Raw genomic sequence first — 20,080 nt, 5'->3', positions numbered from 1 at the left:
AAAAGTCGGTTGCCGTCCTCCTGGTGGATCTGTATTTGAGAGGAAGACAATCGGCTCCTCCGGATCAGTCCTCTACTTCCTGGACCACGTTTAGTGTAGTCCAAGGCTTCCGGCGCAGTGCAGTAAGTCCAAAGCGCAGTGAGACGGGTGCAAGTCGGGTCCTATAGTGGCTCCCAACGGGGTGCAGGGTGTGGAGGACTGGTTCGGAGGCGTCGGTCGTCTTCCTCTCGAGTCAGATCCAACAAGAGGAAACGGGACTGACTCAGTAAGTCCAGTTTCATGGTCGCGTCGTGTCGCGATTTCCATTTAGCTTCCATTTAGTTCAAATAATTATTTGGCAGAGTCAGACTTAAACTTTGGAAATCAAAGGGAGTTCGTTTTCTTTAATTTCCACGGTTTCATACTTAGTATTAAGCTCGTCGACTCTACGTAGAGTATGCATCTATGTATGTACACTCTATGTAGGGGGAGATCAAAGGAACTTTGATTCCTTCTATCTCCGGGTCTCCAGTCACAGCAACCTCCACGTGGTGAGACCTGGTAATCGGTATTATTCATGATGAACAGTCCTTCGTCATGAGTAATATCGAGCTAATGGCTGTGAAGTTGTAAAGTGTAAAATGGAAATTGTGAAGTGTGTAAAGTGTGTAAAGTGTAAAGCGTAAAGTGTAAAATGTGTATTCTTTACTTTATATCACATACATATATATGTATAATTAGAATAGTAATGTAATAGTAGTACAAAACATTGATTGATTTAAATTATTTCTTTATTTTTAAAACTTAAGTTTAACTGTCATGTTCCATGTAGCATTACATAGTTTACATGCAGATTACACATCGATGAGATATCGCGGTTTTAAACATGTATCAGACTTTGTATACGTATAGAAATTTGTATAAATAAATAAATACACTTAAATAAATAAATAGTTTTAACCCGTAGGATACGTTAGTATAAAATGAAAGCGCACATTGTTCGACTCTAAAGAAAAAGAATTAGCACTGTTCTATGGACTCTTATTTAAGTCCTCAGATTTATACCAGAGCATTTATTCATTGCAATATGAATACTATCATAAAAAGATATTAAATACATTCAAAATTAATAAATCAAATATTATCACGGTTTAAACAAAGAATTGGACATTGTATGCTCGTAAATTTAAAAAGTCAATTAAAAATTGGCATGCAAAAGTATACATATGCATTTCTCATCTACTATGTATAAATTAATTCGCAAAACATAATAATGTCTACGTAAACTTCACGCATCCAATTTCTTCAATTCGAATCTACCAAGAATCTATTTTGATTTAGAGAATAAAAAACATGTACTGTAACAGGAAACTATTTTGAATTAAAGAATCTGAATATGTTCATTTGTATAGTACTGTGGAGCGCATTCATTAAAACTAACTGTGACGACGATGAAAACTTAAGCTACTACTACTGCAGCAGGTGGCGGTCGCAGCATCGATCTCGTCGCCGATGATAATTTCTCTGAGACTAAGTGAGCAATGTGCGATGATCTCTTCCATACAAACTCACGTGTTCTGTCATGGTCGTCTGCGCTCTCCACTCGAACCTGTTCAAAAAGTATCCAAATTATTTTAAATACAATGATAAAATCTTTTTTGATGGTAAAGGCTGGGATAGTTTATGAATGCAAACCAATTATAAAATATAATTTACTTATATCATTAGAGGGATGTGATCCTTCTTTGGGAGGCATAGGCCCCCAATCATGTTCAATCTGATGAGGTATTCTAAAATTATGTTTCAAATAGTGGAGAGTTTGTATATGCTTACTGACAAAAGTTAACTCGTGACTCGTTACATTAATAAATTGGTTCTACTTTTTTCCTTTCAATTACACAGACATACTCCGTCAAGTTGAAAGTTAGTTGCAGCCGAGTCACAATTTGATGGACGACTTTTTCCAAATTTTCTAAAGCAAACAATGTTATGTTATCGAGTTCCAACAAAATACTTGTGTTACAAGCCAGCATGCACAATGAAAAATGTATTCATAGTGATTGTGTTGATTGTTAATTGTATTTAACTGGTAAAATTGCAATTTCATATGCTAATAACTACTTTGTTTCTTAACTTTTGTCAGTAAATGTGTATTACAATGATGCACTACAGAACGTGAACAAGCTTCATGGTCAAAGATCAAACTCCCAAAGAAAGCTCATCATCCTTCCATCAAGTGAATGTAACGTTATCAAACTTTAAATGAGTATAACTTATAAACTAAATGTAATAAAGAATTGCACTGTCAAGTGCTTCTTGACGTTATTAATTTATCTTTGAACAGAGAATCATCTCGTCATCCTTCTTGATGCCTTCTATTATATAAGATTTAGCAAGTACATATAGTTGACGTACTTGTTTAGGTTGCAAGACTCGAATAGAGTTCAACGTAGCAGCACCACCATGAAGAACTCGGAGACTCAATTTCCCAGACATCTCAGCAGTGGTGGCTGTCGCACTTCTCAGTTCTTTCTTTGCAGACCTGCCGAATTCCTTTTCAACCTTCAGAATGAGAGGGCCCAATGTGAACCTCGTTTTAATCATGGTGTGATTGCTCATCATGTTCACTGACACATCTCCAGATCTCTGAAGGCTAGCAAGTCCGTAAAGGGTGGCTCGTGCTTTTGGTTTGTTCTTCCTTGTCTGCAAATTGAGCAGTATTCGAATCGCTAAGGTTTCACTTAACTCGAACTCAACAATTCTGATTTTAGGAGGGGAAACCACATTGGGAGTATTAAACATTAAGTGTTTCTTGAGATATTTTTTTTATAGGAAAAAGTTTTCTTGATTTTTGAACTTTGAGAATATTTTAGGTATGTTTTAAATTATAAAAACTAAATGACCGATAGTTTTCAGAATAAGTATATATATGTAATATCTTTAATCTGTGCGTTTTGAACGAGTATGATTTTATAAGAATAATTCTTCATAAGGTCATCTGAAGATGCGCAGGGGACTTCCCCAAGCGTCTGTAAGTAGGCCTGTCTGTAAGTGTAAATGTCTCATTGTTAGAAAGAGAAGGGCTTGGCTCAGTTTATCATAGCGTTTAACTTAACAATCATTAGTTTTTACACTGAAAGAGTAGGGAAGCGCGGTACCCTATTTATTTCTGTCTACTAACCCATGCGCCGTAAAAATCAGACTATCATTGGCTGTTGACTTAGCTTTGTATATTACAAATTTATAAAACGTATTCAACTGTCTTAACGCGCATTTATACAATTTATAATTATATAACACTATCAACGATAAAATATTATAAGGAAATAATTGCAAGCTGAACGAATTGAATTGATAAAGAGTTAACGCTGGGAAGGAGATATTCAAAATGCGCGCGAAACCATGTGCTGTACGCATGCGTTGGCTGTGAGATACTAGCGTTGCTTCCAACTCGCGCAAGCGCACTGTTATTTGCATCAGTAGAGTATCTAATACGATCATAAAATTCTCACCCTAAAGGATGATAGAAGTATAAAAGAATGAGGTCGTGGGTCCAGGTACCGTCTCCTATAGCTACAGTATTGCGCGTTCAACTTCTTTCGACGCGCGTGCGCGAGTAGGAAGCAACACTGGCATCACAATTTCTTTTTCTTTTTAGCTGTGGTACGCCTTGAAGTCTGGCTCTACGTCTCTCCTGGTCTACCCATAATAACTTTTAATTGTCTATTGTCATCCCTAATTGCACAATGTACTATTGTTTCCTTGCAGAAATTCAACCAGAACAGATGATACGAACGTCTCGTACGGAGTAAGAGCACCATTTGCCTAAATAAACGATATGTACCTTATTTTTGTTAACCGTAGCTTGATTTTTTGTTTTGTTCTTTGTCCCAATGCGATTTTTATTTGTCTTTCTTGTGTTTGAACCAGACGTTCGCCGATTAGTGGGTTTTATCGCAGATCTCGTGGAAGATTTGCTCGCAACGTTGCTCGTGGAAACTGCGATTGTATCCTTCTCTAGATTAATCGAGGACGAAGTGATGTTTTTGATAGATTCCTTGACTTCCTGTAAAATGATTCGATTGATCAGTACAAACTATATTTAAAATCTCCATTAAAAGGTACCTATAGTATTACGTAATACTATATTAATACAACATTAATACTAGGTTAAAAATTAGAATATTTCGAATTAAGACTGAACTTTATTAAAATTAGCATGATTAATTTAATCTATAGAGCGATACCAAACACTGTATCAATTTATGATTCTTTTCTAATGCAAATCTAGGGAAACTGCAGTCTGCTTTCTTTCTTTGGAAAATTTTCAAAAGAGGAAACGAGACAAACATATCAGTAAACTTCAGATTTATTCGAACTCTAGGATTTTGCCCATTACTGCCAAGAAAATAATCATGTGTCTAGAAACAAACATATTTTTACTAACAAATTGTACGCATAGTCTGAAGTTTTATTTAAATTTACTTATTACTAATATATTTGTATTCGCACTATTGTTATACATTAAGTTTTTTTCAAAAAACTTAGATGATAGTAATTTTCTTTTTTATTAAATACCTGTGTGTTTTCAGGAACTTTTTCTTTCGTTTTCTCTGCTTCTGCTACGAGTGTTCCCATGGTGCTTTTCTTCGAACCATTCTTGTTGGTCTTTTTCTTGGTTACATCCTTGCTCTTCAGCTTACTCGATTTAGTTTTCGAATTCGGATTAGTCAGTTTCACCGTTACGGGATCGTAGTTGCTGCGCAAAATTTTGTTAATCCTCCCAAGGATGGTGTCGACGAAACGATTGTACTTTGCTACGTAGATAGCTGAGACATCGTTACTTGGTATCGACTGCATACCACCTGAAATTTACATAGAACCTTGATTGTTGCTGACGAACCTCATCAAGGGGGAATTTCCATAGGGATATTATTAGATTGTGGATCTTTACGTATTTGTAGAAAATTTGAATGTGCAAGAAACTACGAAATACACGTAATATGCAAGAATAAAAAATATATAGTTATAAATATATAATTTAAAAAATATACATTGAAAGTAAAGTTCATATTATAATATTGTGCATAAGGATTCACAGTCCAGATATTATAGTTAGAGTAGAGGAGCCAGAGTTCAAGGGGTACCACAACTAAAAAGAGAAAGAAAACCAGCGCATGCGTACAAGCGTATGCCTGTGATGCCAATGTTGCAATGGTCAAACCATACATGCTCGCCTTCAAACAGTGTAACTTTATTCTATAGATCTCTTTCATAAAACCATAAATAATAGAGATATTAAAGTGTTCCCATTCAAATGCTCCACCCTGTATGTATATGTATGTATATGTATATATACATATCAACATTTTCTTGTAAATAGTTATCTAGAAACTTGCAGTTTCATTCTAAATCCGTGAAAGTCTTGTCCCTAAAATTATTTTCATTTTAAAATGTTGGTAATATTACCGTAATATTCTTGATTATAAAATATAGTAACGATTAACTTCATCACATAAAGTTACAAATAAATAGTAGGTCTACTTTAGGGAGGCATAGAATTAATTTCTACGCCTAACACAATGTCAAGTTCGCGCCTAGAGTTGAATTATGCGATGAATGACCTCGATGAATTAAGTTCCTAAGAAAGAGCGACAATGTTAACGGTACATCGGAATCCTTCGGTAGGAAGCCAACAAAACTGGTCTCCAATCTGGGTCACGACCTGCTTCCTACTCACCTACAGACCTATCTACCTGACTGTCGGGCTCAGGTATGCGCAACCTTCCTCGTGCCTACCTAAAAACTCTCCCTGGTCGTTCATCTTGTTTTAAGCCACTTTCTTCCACCTGATCGGAACCGATACGCGGAATGTGGACGTTAAAAATTGTAATAAAAGCTTCGCACGTCGCGATGTTTATCACTTCGACTATTAAAGGCGCACTAGAACACTTATTAACGATATTTTTATATATTAACGGTCGCGTGGGTCAATCGAGACCCACGCCTCACGATTTCAATGTTTCCATAAAGATGCTCGAATAGTGGTTTATTCGTGAATTTATTACGAACAAACGGTTCAATGAAATCATTCGACATTTTGTACACGTTTGTATACGTGTCAGTCGAAAACATCGAGTTGACCTTGAAATGATCCGTGTCATTGCTCCTTTTGATTTACCAAAACCGTAAGTATTATCTGCTTTCTCTACTCACTGTGACCTTCAATGACCTTATGTAATAGGTCGTTGAGCTCGCTTTAAGATCCTCTATCATGATACAAAAACATAGCGATAGATTTAAAATAATGGAGGTGACCTTCAAATATCCGAGGTACCTCCACCTGCACAAAAAACTATTATCCCCATCGGATGGTCCTTTTCGTACTGTGTAATTTTATTTCAGCAAATATTTCTGTGAAACTTATACTTTCGAAGATATCTGAGGTACTAATTATTGCCCCACCCTGTATATTCAAATTTTTGAGAGTACCTTTATATGAAAAAAAAGTTTCAAGAACAAAAAATTAGAAAAAACCTTGGCTAGACTAGACTCTCCCCATGAAAAGAAGAGTTACAAGCTTAAAATGAAAGACACAAAAAAGAAAAAGAAGAAGGTGTGCTATATGGTGCTTGAATCGATGATTAACCAGTAAGTAATTTAACTAAATTCATTACTGCCTTAAATTTGTTTACAGTATTTACTTTTTCAATCGCGTTTTTCTCGAAATGACTTCTATTGAATTTCTGTACACTCTAGCTCAAACAGTTTTTAACCAATCGTTTAAAAAATTGACAGGTTATTTCTTTGTATGTATAATTACGCCCTATACGAACCTAAATTTGAAGTGATATCATTGTCTGAAGTATTTTTTTTGATTACCAAAACATGTTGTGAAAAATTATGCTCTTTTGTTTTAACACCTAGAAATGCAATTTGCAATTGTTTAGGGTGCAAGTTAAGCTCATATAGAAGAAAGGTGTATCCTTAAAGTAAATTTGAAATCCTATTGCTTTCAGATGAAACTGTGGCCTTCAGAATGTACATAATCAACTACGTCTGATGGTGATCTTTGTAGCAGCAGGTATCTTCCATATTTTCCGAGGATATACTTCGAAAAAATTACGATATTTATTGGAGTATATGTATAAAACATTCTTAAAGTTTTTTTTTTTCAGAAAAAAGAACTCATAGATATCACTAAAAGAATGTCCTAAACTGCACAAGTCCTAAAACTGTATATCTATACAAAAATGTAATCCTAAGCTTATTTCCTCGTTGAATAATGTTAAAGGAAGTTATGTGGGCCATGGTCGAGGACGATTTCGTCCCGTGACTTTGGGTGTGGGTCAGGGTCACAGATGAGAGAACTGTTTGGTACCGTCACGCGCGATTATACTCCGCACTCCGGGTCAGTGGCCTCATTTTGTTTCGGACCGGCTGCTCGGTGAAAGGCGAGGAAAAATTCCAACCCGGTCACACCTTTATCGGATCTCGTCTTGGAGTAATGTAGAAAGTTAATTGGCCGACGCGACGTCTAATTAAGAGTTCCTCGACGCGCCTGTCTGCGCCGTTCGTTTACTCCGCGACGCATTCTTCGACTGTGCCATTCATACAAATATTAGAAGCCCAAATCAATTAGCTCCAATTTTAGAATTTTTTTTTTCAATTTTAGCAATTGAATCCTTTTCAATTTTAGCGTCGAGGGACTCGATCCTGACTTCCTTTATTCGTAATAAATTTCCTTAATGATAATTATCAACAATGCTAAAAGACAATGTTTGGTTGGCCATCAAATAAATGAACAGATTTTTTGCATTCATAGGAAATTTGAATGTGCAAGAAACTACAAAATGCGCGCAATACGCAGAAATATAATAAAAGAAAAAACATTAAAAGTAAAGCGAATATTGTAATATCTGCAGAAGATCTAAGTTTCGCATCAGTTAACGAAAGTATTTACGTATGTATTTAATTCATAATGTATCCCACAAATTAAGTCTGAAATTAACATCTAATTTTGTGAGTACTTTAATATCTGAGTACTTTAATACCCCACACTTGAGTCCAGTACTTTACAATATGCCTGTAACGTGGAGTAATTTCAATGTCAGTTACGTTTGTGGACTCGTATTCGATGCTCTACGTGACTTACATATTCCGTGTCGATTACTTTAACGTACGATTGTCCAGTTACTGCCAGATATGGCAAAACCATCCACCAAGCCTGTGCATTGAAGTAACAAAAAAGAAAAGCAAGGAAATTACAAGCAGAGGCTACTACTTCTACGAACGAGTGGCAAGACATGCGGGGATTCCCAGGTATAAAAGAAAAAAACATTCTGCGAGGATTGTCGACCCTTTGGAACTATTTTACCTGCGGTTAACGTCGATGTTCGTACTTTTAATACGATTAATTGTAATCAATTTTCATTGCACGGGTGCACTGTTTGCGAATAAAAATTTAAAACTGAAGTTTTAAAAGTGAAAACCTAATTATATAACTGTAATTATTTATCTATGTGTAAGTGAGAAGTAAAAGTGGGATTATTGAAAGTTTTGTGGAAGATAATAAATTAATTTTCAAAAATGATATACAGGGTGTCCCAGAGTTGGTGTAAGAACTGGAAATGGGGAAGGGGGGGAGTTGCTGAGACGATTGTGAACCATAGTTTCCTTTGCAAAAATGTCGGATGGTGCTTCGTTTTTGAATTATTAACGAAAAACCATGGACCAATCACAGCGCTCGAGTAGCGCGTGGTCAGCCGTGAGAGCATAGGCTCGAGCCAGGATTGGCGTAACCAGCTGAGCACACGCTACTCGAGCGCTGTGATTGGTCGAAGCATCGTCCGACATTTTTGCTAAAGAAACTACAGGATGTCCTAAAAATGTTGTAACATCTTGAGAGGGGTGGTTCGGGAGGTAATTTGAAACAACTTTTTCCTTAGTGAAAATGTTGTACGAGACTTCATTGAGGATATATTAACGGAAAACACTGACCAATCAGAGCGCGAGTATGCCGATGGAGCGCTCGCGGTAGCGTATGAGCGCGGCCGCCTATCGCGAAGCCTACGCTCAACCGGCATACTCGCGCTCTGATTGGTCGAGGTTTTCGCTTAATATCTCTATAACGAAGCTTCGGACAACATTTTCGCTAAGGAAAAAGTTGTTTCAAATCACTCCCTGAACCATCCTTTTCAAGGTATTACAACATTTTTGGGACACCCTGTATAGTTCAGAATCGTCTCAGCTACCCCCTTTCCCATTTCCGGTTCTTACACTAATTCTGGGACACCCTATATAGAGAGATTACAAAGCCGTTATTTGACTGAGCGATGCGTTTCGAATGAGGAGAGTATTTCCATGATCCAATCGATCTTTTGGGTGTAAGAAAAATTATTTATAAAGTGGAGTGTTTGTTTATCGAGGGAAAGGAAAAGAGAGCTTATCCTCCGGATCACGCGTTGCCTCGAGTACCTGGACAAACACATGGAATCGGTTCGATGGTAGCGGAAATAAAAGTCAAGACACAGTTGTTTTTTTTATAAAGCAATAAGTTATCTGTATTTTGCAATCCAGAACGGACAATGTCTCTGTACAAAAGCTTCTTTTTAAACAGAAATATTTTAATTCTCCACAATAAGCAATGCCAGCATTGGCCACCGAGGTCCAGATCAAAATACTCCTCTATCGTTGGAATTAACATGCGAAACCAACCGAGCAATACTCTCCAGTGAATAAATAAGAAGGTTTCGAGGCTCTACGTGTCTCGTAAAGGAAAGGATGGAAGCAAGGAAGGGAATCTCTGAAACGGAGGAATTATACTGGAAAGAACTAAAGTGGCCAGTCACGGCATTGCTTATTCTGCGAATTAATGATATTCTCCAATTTATATAGCTCTCTTTCATTCATTCAAACGTACAAACACACGGAATCTCTCTCTACTCCTCGTTCGTTCGATGATCAGTCGACAAATGGATGGAGAAAGGGAAGAATAAAAAATACGTGGCGCGAGCTCACCAAGCCGAGGCGTTTACAGAGCCGTCTACTTCACATTGGCAAAGTACCTTTTCGTTATTTTTTTCAACTTCGCGGCACATCTTCCACAGCGAAGTAGAATAACAAACGAAACCGTGGGTAGACGAACATGATTCGAATAGAAATAGGTATACAGCCGCTGGAAAAGGTACTTTGAATTCTTCGTCTCGTTGCTTTTCTCCCATTACTTGCGTATTCAACGACGCTTACACGAGTTTCGAATCCTTTAGCTATGTATTAAGTCTCCACCCGGTGGACATTACAACGTATGTGTATATATACAAAGTTTGATAGCCAACAAATTTCACTTATTGTTGTTGTATTAAACTTCCCTAGACGTATTCCCTAGACGGGAATCCCCTTTAACAGTTACACTAGGCGCAACTGAGACTCGTGTAAACTTCATCGAAACAAAGAAGAGCGCGTAGTGAAAGCTACAAGGAGAGCGATTATACCACGGACATAGGAATATAGGGACCGGGCATACCAGAACCCGGCGTGAAGCCATGTCCGCCATATTACGTTGCCATTGCGAATTCATGAGACTGTTAGACATCTGTATAGAGTCTATAGTCTATGACTAAACGCGCATCCCCCATTTTCCGGTTTCTGACAAGAACCTCATTCATTTATCGTTAGAAGCAGTTTCCAGAATAATCCAGAGTAATCGCAAGCGAAAGTTATTGCATCCGTGAAAAATTCGACATATGTACACTAAACTTGTTCATTTCAAAAACCAAGAAACTGTATTTATAATAAATATGGTTTTATATTCATTCTCATACCTAATATACTCTTAAAATTTCATTCTCATGTTCCAGCAATTGATATAAGTGGATTCCTTTTTTTATTTAAACAATCATACTTACATGTAAAGTAGTTGCTTAGTTACTCGAACAGTTTTTCAAAAGAAAGTCATAGATACATTGTACTATTGGTAGATTACAAAAAGTAATTCATTTTTATTTAAACAATCGCACTTACATGTCAAGTAGTTGCTTAGTTACTCGAACAGTTTTTCAAGAGAAAGTCATAGATACATTGTACCATTGATAGATTACAAAAAGCAACAAACTATAACAAAAAATTAGATATTCAAAGTGTTGAAATTCTAAAAATTCATTTTCAAACATATGACCATGTTTTCAATTATAGTCCTGTTTAAACGTCCCGCTGTAAATTGGCAACGTAAGATGGCCGACGGGCCTCCTTTGCCGGCCTATGGCCGGTCCTTATAATCCTATGTCCGTGGATTATACTAATCCACCATGCTGTTCGACGTGCCATGAATGACTCTCGATAGAAACGTCATTGTCAATAAATAGAATAAATAATACTACTACTGCTATCGCTACTAAGCGTCTCAAGAGGACACAGATTAAACTAAAATCATGATTGTTAAAGTAAGAAAAAAATCTTTGCAAGCCGATCATACTCGTCTATGATCTATCATGATCTCCTCGAATATCGACGCTTTTACTTAATTCGTTCCTATTAGGATTTGAGCAACGAAAAGATGGGTAAGAATAATTTTACAACAGATTTCTTGAAAGAAAAACAGAGTGCGTTCTACTGCGCAGTCGCAGGGAGGTTAGCTTTTTGCGATAATCATCCCTTGGCAGGTACAGTACGCCCGGCAGAAGAATGCATCTGACAGGTGGCGCTGTCAAACGAAGTACCTAATTCCGCGCGCAATTCAATTTGATAAGCATCCTGAAGCGAGTCTACATGTAAGATGTTGCCATGTTTGTATGCTGAAGTCCGTGTCATTATTTTGGCAAATAGATATTAATTCTTCAAAAATTCGACTCGACAAAGACTAGATAAACTAATACAGTATTAAACAAAGTTGTAGTATCGAATTAATAGCATCGATGGTATCGAAAAAATCACTGAAGCTTCGTCGAAGTAAGCTTATTACGGTAAACGAACGTTTGCAAAACAAAATAGAAAAGTTTTTCAAAATTTTTCAAAAATTCGGCTCGATAAAGACTAGATAAACTAATATAGTATTAAACAAAGTTGTAGTATCGAATTAATAGCATCGATGGTATCGAAAAAATTACTGAAGCTTCATCGGAGTATGCTTATTACGGTAAACGAACGTTTGCAAAACAAAATAAAAAAGTTTTTTTTCAACAAATTTTCAAATATATGTCTATTTTGAATTCTTCTAGGTAGGCATATCCCTTTAAAGTTAATTTCAATTTACCAATCTTTCTAAACGGACTAACCTCTCTTCTGATCGATCGCAGAGAACATTGTACACGCCACTAACGGTGAAAGAACGCGTTTAACCCCTTGCGGTCCAGTGTCGAGCGAGGCTTGACAGTATATACCAAAATCAGAAACTTCGAATCGCAAAGGGTTAACCCTCTGCACTCCTAAGAGGCGTTCTACTTATAAATAATAAAATAAATACATTATTCGACGAATAGAAATTTATAATTTGATCAAAGACTCGCGTAATCTAAGATACTTTCATAATTTTGTCGTAAGTAAGAAATCTACGAAAAAAATCCTTTGAAGTAGACTACCGACGCTTCGAGTGCAAAGGATTGAAATTGAGCACCTAATCAGGAATCTTAACACTTTACCAACGGATTGCATATTAACCATTTTAACCCGACTTTTTTTTGTTTTTATTCTGTTCGTTTCTCTTTTATAAATGAATTGTACTAAACTAGGGGAGGGTATGTATCAAAGGTTGTTGCCAAATAAGAAGAGAAAATTTGCCTCCGTGATTTTAATTTTGTTCACGATAAGTGCACTTATCTTATACTTTCATGAATAAGGTTGTAAGTCTCACTTGTAATTTGGCGAAAGGCAATCGGACATATTTACTGGGACCAGTGACGGGCAAAACCCTAGGCTTCGAATAAATCTGAAGTGTGTCGATATGTTTATCTCGTTTCCTCTTTTGAACATTTGCCAAAGAAGGAAACGAAACAAACACATCGGCAAACTTCAGATTTATTCGAAGCCTAGGGTTTTCTCCAGTCTGGGACATACATATATATTCCACTAGGGTCGAAAGGATTAACACGTTGACCACCATACATGGGTAACAGGACTTTTCACTAGGAATTTAAAAAACCGAAGATGAAATTTCTGAAGATGAGGTGTTACAGAAAATGAATCCGGATTAGATTTCCGAATTCTGATGAGGTTGTAACAACAAATACAAATCTTGAATTATGTAGTTTCCAATAATTTTAAGTTTTAACAAAATTTTAACCACAAACAAATGTTCACAACAGTTAGCGTGGCAGTCAACGTGTTAATAGGTTTTTTGCTAGGATGACTTTCGCTATCTGTTATTCAGATATCAGATGACGTTTAACGAATTATGAATCATAATATTAGGTTGTCCCGAAAGTTTCTTTCGCGAGTTGCACTCAATTATTTTCTGTGGTCGTGTTTCTATAAATAGACAATCTAATTTCATAGATATTCACGTTGTAACTGTAATGGAGCAAAATGAATCGTGCACAATTTGGTAATGTAACATAAAATATTGTGCATGTATTACTTATTAATAAAGCGAAAGAAACTTTTGGGACAACCTAATATAAATATCAATGAAGAAAGGACTCTAATAGATAAAATAAAGATTGAATAATAGTAACCTTGCCAAAATAACGCGCATTATTGAATTTTTCTCAGGACAACCAATGCTCTGTTACAAATTCTAATAAAAAAAATAATTTTAATAAATAAAATAAAGACTGAATAACGGTAACCCATTGGTAAAGTGTTGCTACGCGCCTCGCCACTCGTCCTCTCTATTTAACAAGCTTCGAGGAAGGTGACACACCACGTGCGCGGGACTTTCCCGCGTGTTTGCGCCCTCTACCGTGTTTCTTGCTCTTTCCCTTGAACTCACGTGCTTGTCTGGCGCCAGCGATGTCGGCGATGCTGTCCACATCATCGTCGTCCTCGTCGTCGTCGTCGTCGTCGTCATCGTCGTCGTCGTCGTCGTCGTCTTCGGTGTAGACGAGGTCGACGTCGTCCTCGTCGTCGTCGTCGTCGTCATCCTCGTCGTCCGCGTCCGCCTCGTTGGTGGAAACGGCGGGAACGTGAACAGGACTCGCGGCGGATTCCGCTGTTTCCAGGGCGGTTTCTTGGGCAGTGGCGGCGACTGCTTGGTCCTCGGACAAGGTGTTACCTTCGTCTTCCTCGGGACCAGTCGCTTCGTCCTCCAGAGCTGCAGTTTCCGCGGCTGACTCAGCGGCCGCGGCTAATTCGGCTTCCTGGGCCGCGTTCAGATCAGCCTCGACCGCAGCTGGAATGGCGGGGGCCAGGGGTTGCGCCGCCACTGGAACTTGCGGCGCCGCGGGGCCCGCTTCGTCCTCCTCGTCGTCGTCGTCGTCCTCTCCTGCAATTTTTTGTTTATTATTCTTAAGGATTAAAAGTACCAGCGGGTCCTTAGAGACTGTCTATGTTTAATTATAGTTTGATTCAATATTAGAAGTTAAGGATTGATGCAAAATAATGTACTTAAATGTGGGATGGAAATGTGATATAAAACTGCGTGTGTCTAAAATTGGTGATTTGTAACAAGCGAGACTGGAATGGGTACAATAATCAATATAAAACAGATTGTTTGTTCGTTTGTTGAGTTTATAGTGCTAGCTTGGGGAACTCACTATTCGTTCCCCTTGTTTGCTATTGCACTCTCTTATTCGTTATATTTTGGCCCTTAGGCTTTTTCCATATTTTATATTTTAACCAGACCTAACCCAATCATGAAAAACTGAGGCGGACTGTTATAAAACAGATTACTTTCCCTTATAAAATAAACAAACAACAAGTAAACGCCTGAACGGCATTATATATTATATGTTTCATGTCATTGATATTCCAATATCTTAATATATTTTATTTTATTGGGAAATAGCAGTAAAATTAAAATTAAATTAAAGTACTTCATATCACTATTATTTCAATATATTTCATGCTATTTGTATTTCAGTATGTTTCTATGCATTTTATCTTACTGATATTTTAATACTTCATATTAGTATTATTTTCATATTACTATTATTACTTTCCCTTATAAAATAAACAAACAAACATTAAACGCCTGAAGAGCATCGTACATTACACGTTTCATGTCATTGATATTCCAATATCTCAATGTATTTTATTTTACTGGGAAATACCAGTGAAATTAAATAAAGGAATGAAGTAAAATTAAAATTAAATCAAAATTAAATTAAAATACTTCGTATCACTATTATTTCAATATATACATGTATATGCAATATATGCAATATATGGAGAGATGCGATCGGTACTTCAGTATGTTTCTGTGCATTTTATCTTTCTGATATTTTAATACTTCATATTACTATTATTTCAATGTATGTCATCTCACTGATACTTCAGTATACCCCAATATTTTATATCATCGATATTCCGATATACAGGGCGAGAGGCATTTAAAGCAGGCCACCTGAATAATTCGCTTATTTTTAGCGATAGAAAAAAGAGTGTCGAACAAGAGTTGTTTGATTTCGAGGAAAATATAACGTGGTGCCAATAACTTTTTTATCGGCGAAAGCATAAAGGAGATACGAAGGTCGAGTCTGTTTTTTTAAATAGAATGATGTAGTTTTCTATACACGTTCTGGTAGAGCGTTTCAAGACGAATACAATGACCTATAGAAGTATATAATATAGAAATATATAAGAATGTATAGAAATTTTCCAAATGAATGATGGAGAAGTGCGAGCAACAGAGGTAAAATTCAGATAATAGAGAATTTAGATAAGGAGGTTTCGATAATCGATGTTCTACTGCATCTCGAACTTGTCTTATAAGAGACCAGGGAAATTTGCGAAACAGCCTTCGCCGTTATACACACATCGTGTCTCGAGTTAGCGACAGCCCGAACGGAAGCTCCTGGTGCGATCACGTATCCGTAACGGTACAGGGTACTCCAAACTGGCCCGAATTAACATAAATCGACGGCGATCCCAGTTCAAGAAGAATTTCTACGCGCTACTTTTTTCACATTGACCGACATTCCGAAGTATTGACTGTAGCCACGAGCATTCTTTCACTCTCGCGTCGATTAAGAATTCCAGAGGAATCGCTGAGGTATTTTTTTTTTTTTAACCGTTCGTCCATTCATTATTCAGAATATCATTTCGGGATCGAGAAGTGCTTTACTTGTAAATCGGTACATCGACTGACGGACTGATACGTGTAAAAATGAGACTCGTCAATGAGGTTGAAATTTTGTAACGATTTGAGAATGTGTAATATCGCATTGCTGGGTTTAATTGAGACTTCGGGGTTTGAGTCGTAGGCCTTTGGACGAAATAGTCCATAACTCGAGGGATCACTCATGTACCAATACGTCATATTATATTTCAATATATTTCATTTCAGTGATATTTACATATTTCATATCATTCTTATTTCAATATACTTCATCTTTTTGTTACTTCAACATACTTCTTTTTTTCATATCATTAATACTTCAGTATATTTCAAAAGATTTCATATCATTGATATTTCAGTACATTACATTGATATTTTAATATATTTCATCTCAATGATATTTCAGTATATTTCAATTTATTTCATATCATTCATATTTTAATATATTTCATTTCAGTGATATTTACATATTTCATATCATTCTTATTTCAATATACTTCATCTTTTTGTTACTTCAACATACTTTTTTTTCATATCATTAATACTTTAGTATATTTCAAAAGATTTCATATTATTGATATTTCAGTATACTTCGATATTTCAAATCATTCAGAATACTTCAGTATACTTCAATGTATTACACCATGGATGTTTTAATTAATATATTTCATCTCACTGATATTTCAGTATACTTCAATAGCTAATATCACTGATATTTCATTATACTTCAATATATCATTTCATTGTTATTTCAGTATAATTCAATCTATTTCATATCACTCATATTTCAATTTATTTCATATCATTCATATTTTTATATATTCCATTTCAGTGATATTCACATATTTCATATCATTATTATTTCAATATATTTCATCTTTTTGTTACTTCAACATGCATCTTCTCTTTATATCATTGATATTTCATTATACTTCAATATATCATTTCATTGTTATTTCAGTATATTTCAATCTATTTCATATCACTCTATTTCAATATATTTCATATCACTCATATTTTAATATATTCCATTTCAGTGATATTCACATATTTCATATCATTATTATTTCAATATATTTCATCTTTTTGTTACTTCAACATGCATCTTCTCTTTATATCATTGATATTTCAATATTTTAATATGTCATTTCATTGTTATTTCAGTATATTTCAATCTATTTCATATCACTCATATTTCAATTTATTTCATATCATTCATTTTTTTATATATTCCATTTCAGTGATATTCACATATTTCATATCATTATTATTTCAATATATTTCACCTTTTTGTTTCTTCAACATACATCTTTTCTTTATATCATTGATATTTCAATATCAGATAATTCAGCACATTACCCAAAGAATATCCCTTACAATAATCCTATCTGATTTCCTCATTTGCAGAATTGTTTAAAATTCATATTAATCGAGAAATTGCCTTCCAAAGTACATCGCAAATAAAATTACAGAAAGTAACAGACAATCATTAGAAACAAAGTAAGAATGAAATATGGTAGGCAGAGGAGAATATTTGCACGAAATGTAACGTTTAAAAAATTCGTAACATCGTCCAAAAATACGGGAAAAATTATCTTTCTGAAGCACTCCGATTTATTTAACAAGATTTAACTCAAGATTTAACGAGTTAATTTAAGTCGCTAATAAACATTAGCAATTGATGAGACTCTAAATTTGCATTTAAAAAACCGAAAAAAAATTGAAAGAAAATTCAGTGTGCAATTAGTTGATAGATTGTATCCATCGAACATACAATTTGTTCTATGTACCGAGGGAATTAAAAAATAAATAAAATTTCAACATATTTACCTAATATGTCTTCGATGAAGCGTTCCAAATAGTCGGAATCGTCGTCGTCGTCGTCGTCGTCGTCGTCGTCGTCGTCATCGTCGTCGTCATCGTCGTCGTCGTCGTCGTCCCCCGTGATATCGAGATCGATGTCGTCATCGTCGTCGTCGTCATCGTCCTCGTCTTCACTAACCGCAGGTGGTTGAACCGCTTGTCTCTCCGCCGCAACGACGTTCTGGTTCGACGACTTCTCCTCGGAGACCTTCGACACTGGGGACGCGAGTGATCCAATCGCCAGGCAGCAGAACGCTGCCAACACTATGGCTAGCTTCATGGTTATCCTAAACGAACAAAAACAAAAAATGATCCTTTAGTGTCCGATTTTGTTATAACTTGGTTAGGGTAGCTGTTTCGTGGATTTATTTAACGAAAGATTTTAACTAAACTTCCCTCGATTGTTCTTTGTTAAGTATGGATCACACGAGCCTATCTCGATTTGAATTGACCACGTCATATTTATGAAAAATGATATCAAGGTTTTGTAATTTTAACTCAAGCACTTGTGGGACATAAATGTTTTCACGTGAATTTTATCAATTTATTTCAAAATGTAATTTAGGAAGTTGCTGAAAATTTGACATGTTATAGAGATGGAAATTATAAGCTATTAAAACAAAAAAGAGTAACAATTATTGACTTCACCAGTTTTATGAAAAACAATATGAAGAATTTGTAATTTTAACTCGAGCACTTGTGGGACATAAATGTTTTCACGTGAATTTTATCAATTTATTTCAAAATGTAATTTAGGAAGTTGCTGGAAATTTGACATGTTATAGAGATCGAAATTATAAGCTATTAAAACAAAAAAGAGTAACAATTATTGACTTCGCCAGTTTTATGAAAAACAATATGAAGATTTTGTAATTTTAACTCGAGCACTTGTGGGACATAAATGTTTTCACGTGAATTTTATCAATTTATTTCAAAATGTAATTTAGGAAGTTGCTGAAAATTTGACATGTTATAGAGATCGAAATTATAAGCTATTAAAACAAAAAAGAGTAACAATTATTGACTTCACCAGTTTTATGAAAAACAATATGAAGATTTTGTAATTTTAACACAGCTTCATATGGACCATACAGACTTTGACGCGAATGTTTCCAATTTAAATCAAAATGCAATTTAGAAAGTTGTTGAAAATGAGATATGTTATAAAAACCGAAACTGTAAACCACTTAAAAAAGAATAACTATTATTGACCGTGGCGTTAGTGAGATATAATTAATTAAGATCTGGAAGTGAATGTAGAGAAGTTGCGCGGTAACAATCAACGTTATTGCAACAATCATTTCTAGAGTATTACGAATGTATGTGTAGGTATACATATTGATTGACTATACGAAACTTTAAAATTATAATAAAAAGAATTATTATAATAATGAAATTATTATAATTATTATATTATTATAATTTTATAATTGAAAACTTTTCAATTATATTTTTGAATGTGACTTGAAACAACTACCTTAAGGAGAGAAGCCTACCTAGGACGATTCGAAAGAAGGTGAATATTTGACCATTTTTTTGGGACAAACGAAAAATTTTCTGGTAATGATGAGTTTTATGGTATTGGAAAGACGGTTTTTTAGTGCATGAGTCGCAATTTTTGTATTTAAATATTCCTTAAATTTATAGTTAGTTACACACGAGTTAAGTTACACACGAGTTACACATGAGTTATTTCTCGGTGACTACTTTATCTCAGAACTGAATTATCTGATATTCAAACTACAAGTATTTTTTAATACTATACATACTAAAATAATCTAGGTGCTGTCGAGAGCTTTCCTTATTTTTCGGTCTAACTTTTTTTGTACGAACAAAATGGGCATCTTTTCAAAAATTCACATCACTGTTATTTCAATATATTTCATCCCTCTGAGACTTCAGTATACTTCAATATTTTATATCATTGATATTTCAATATTTTAATGTGCCAGATTATTGATATTTCAATATATTTCATATCATTGATATTTCTTTGTACTTCAATATTTTATATTATTGATATTTCAA

The 20,080-nt window shown here is 35.3% G+C and overlaps 1 protein-coding gene and 1 long non-coding RNA gene across 2 annotated transcripts; one reads left to right on the top strand and one right to left on the bottom strand.

Annotated features, from left to right (window-relative positions):
* Nucleotides 1-513: 513 nt before the first annotated feature.
* On the bottom strand, nucleotides 514-18,443 carry LOC128879943 (germ cell nuclear acidic protein-like). The gene is made up of 7 exons (XM_054129520.1): nucleotides 18,020-18,443; nucleotides 13,904-14,395; nucleotides 4,558-4,844; nucleotides 3,757-4,045; nucleotides 3,415-3,467; nucleotides 2,395-2,790; nucleotides 514-1,588 (listed from the first exon to the last, which is right to left on the bottom strand). Exons 1-7 carry the CDS (start codon nucleotides 18,330-18,332, stop codon nucleotides 1,439-1,441), a joined length of 1,980 nt encoding a protein of 659 aa, XP_053985495.1. The 5' UTR covers nucleotides 18,333-18,443; the 3' UTR covers nucleotides 514-1,438.
* LOC128879992 (uncharacterized) lies at nucleotides 5,400-8,365 on the top strand. The gene is made up of 3 exons (XR_008457728.1): nucleotides 5,400-6,167; nucleotides 6,385-6,630; nucleotides 6,999-8,365. It is a non-coding gene; the product is annotated as an uncharacterized LOC128879992 (long non-coding RNA).
* Nucleotides 18,444-20,080: the final 1,637 nt, after the last annotated feature.

The sequence above is a fragment of the Hylaeus volcanicus genome, chromosome 7 (genome assembly GCF_026283585.1).
Source record: "Hylaeus volcanicus isolate JK05 chromosome 7, UHH_iyHylVolc1.0_haploid, whole genome shotgun sequence".
NCBI lineage: Eukaryota > Metazoa > Arthropoda > Insecta > Hymenoptera > Colletidae > Hylaeus > Hylaeus volcanicus.
Note: the sequence above shows the minus strand (reverse complement) of the source record. Positions and strands in the feature narration are given on the sequence as shown.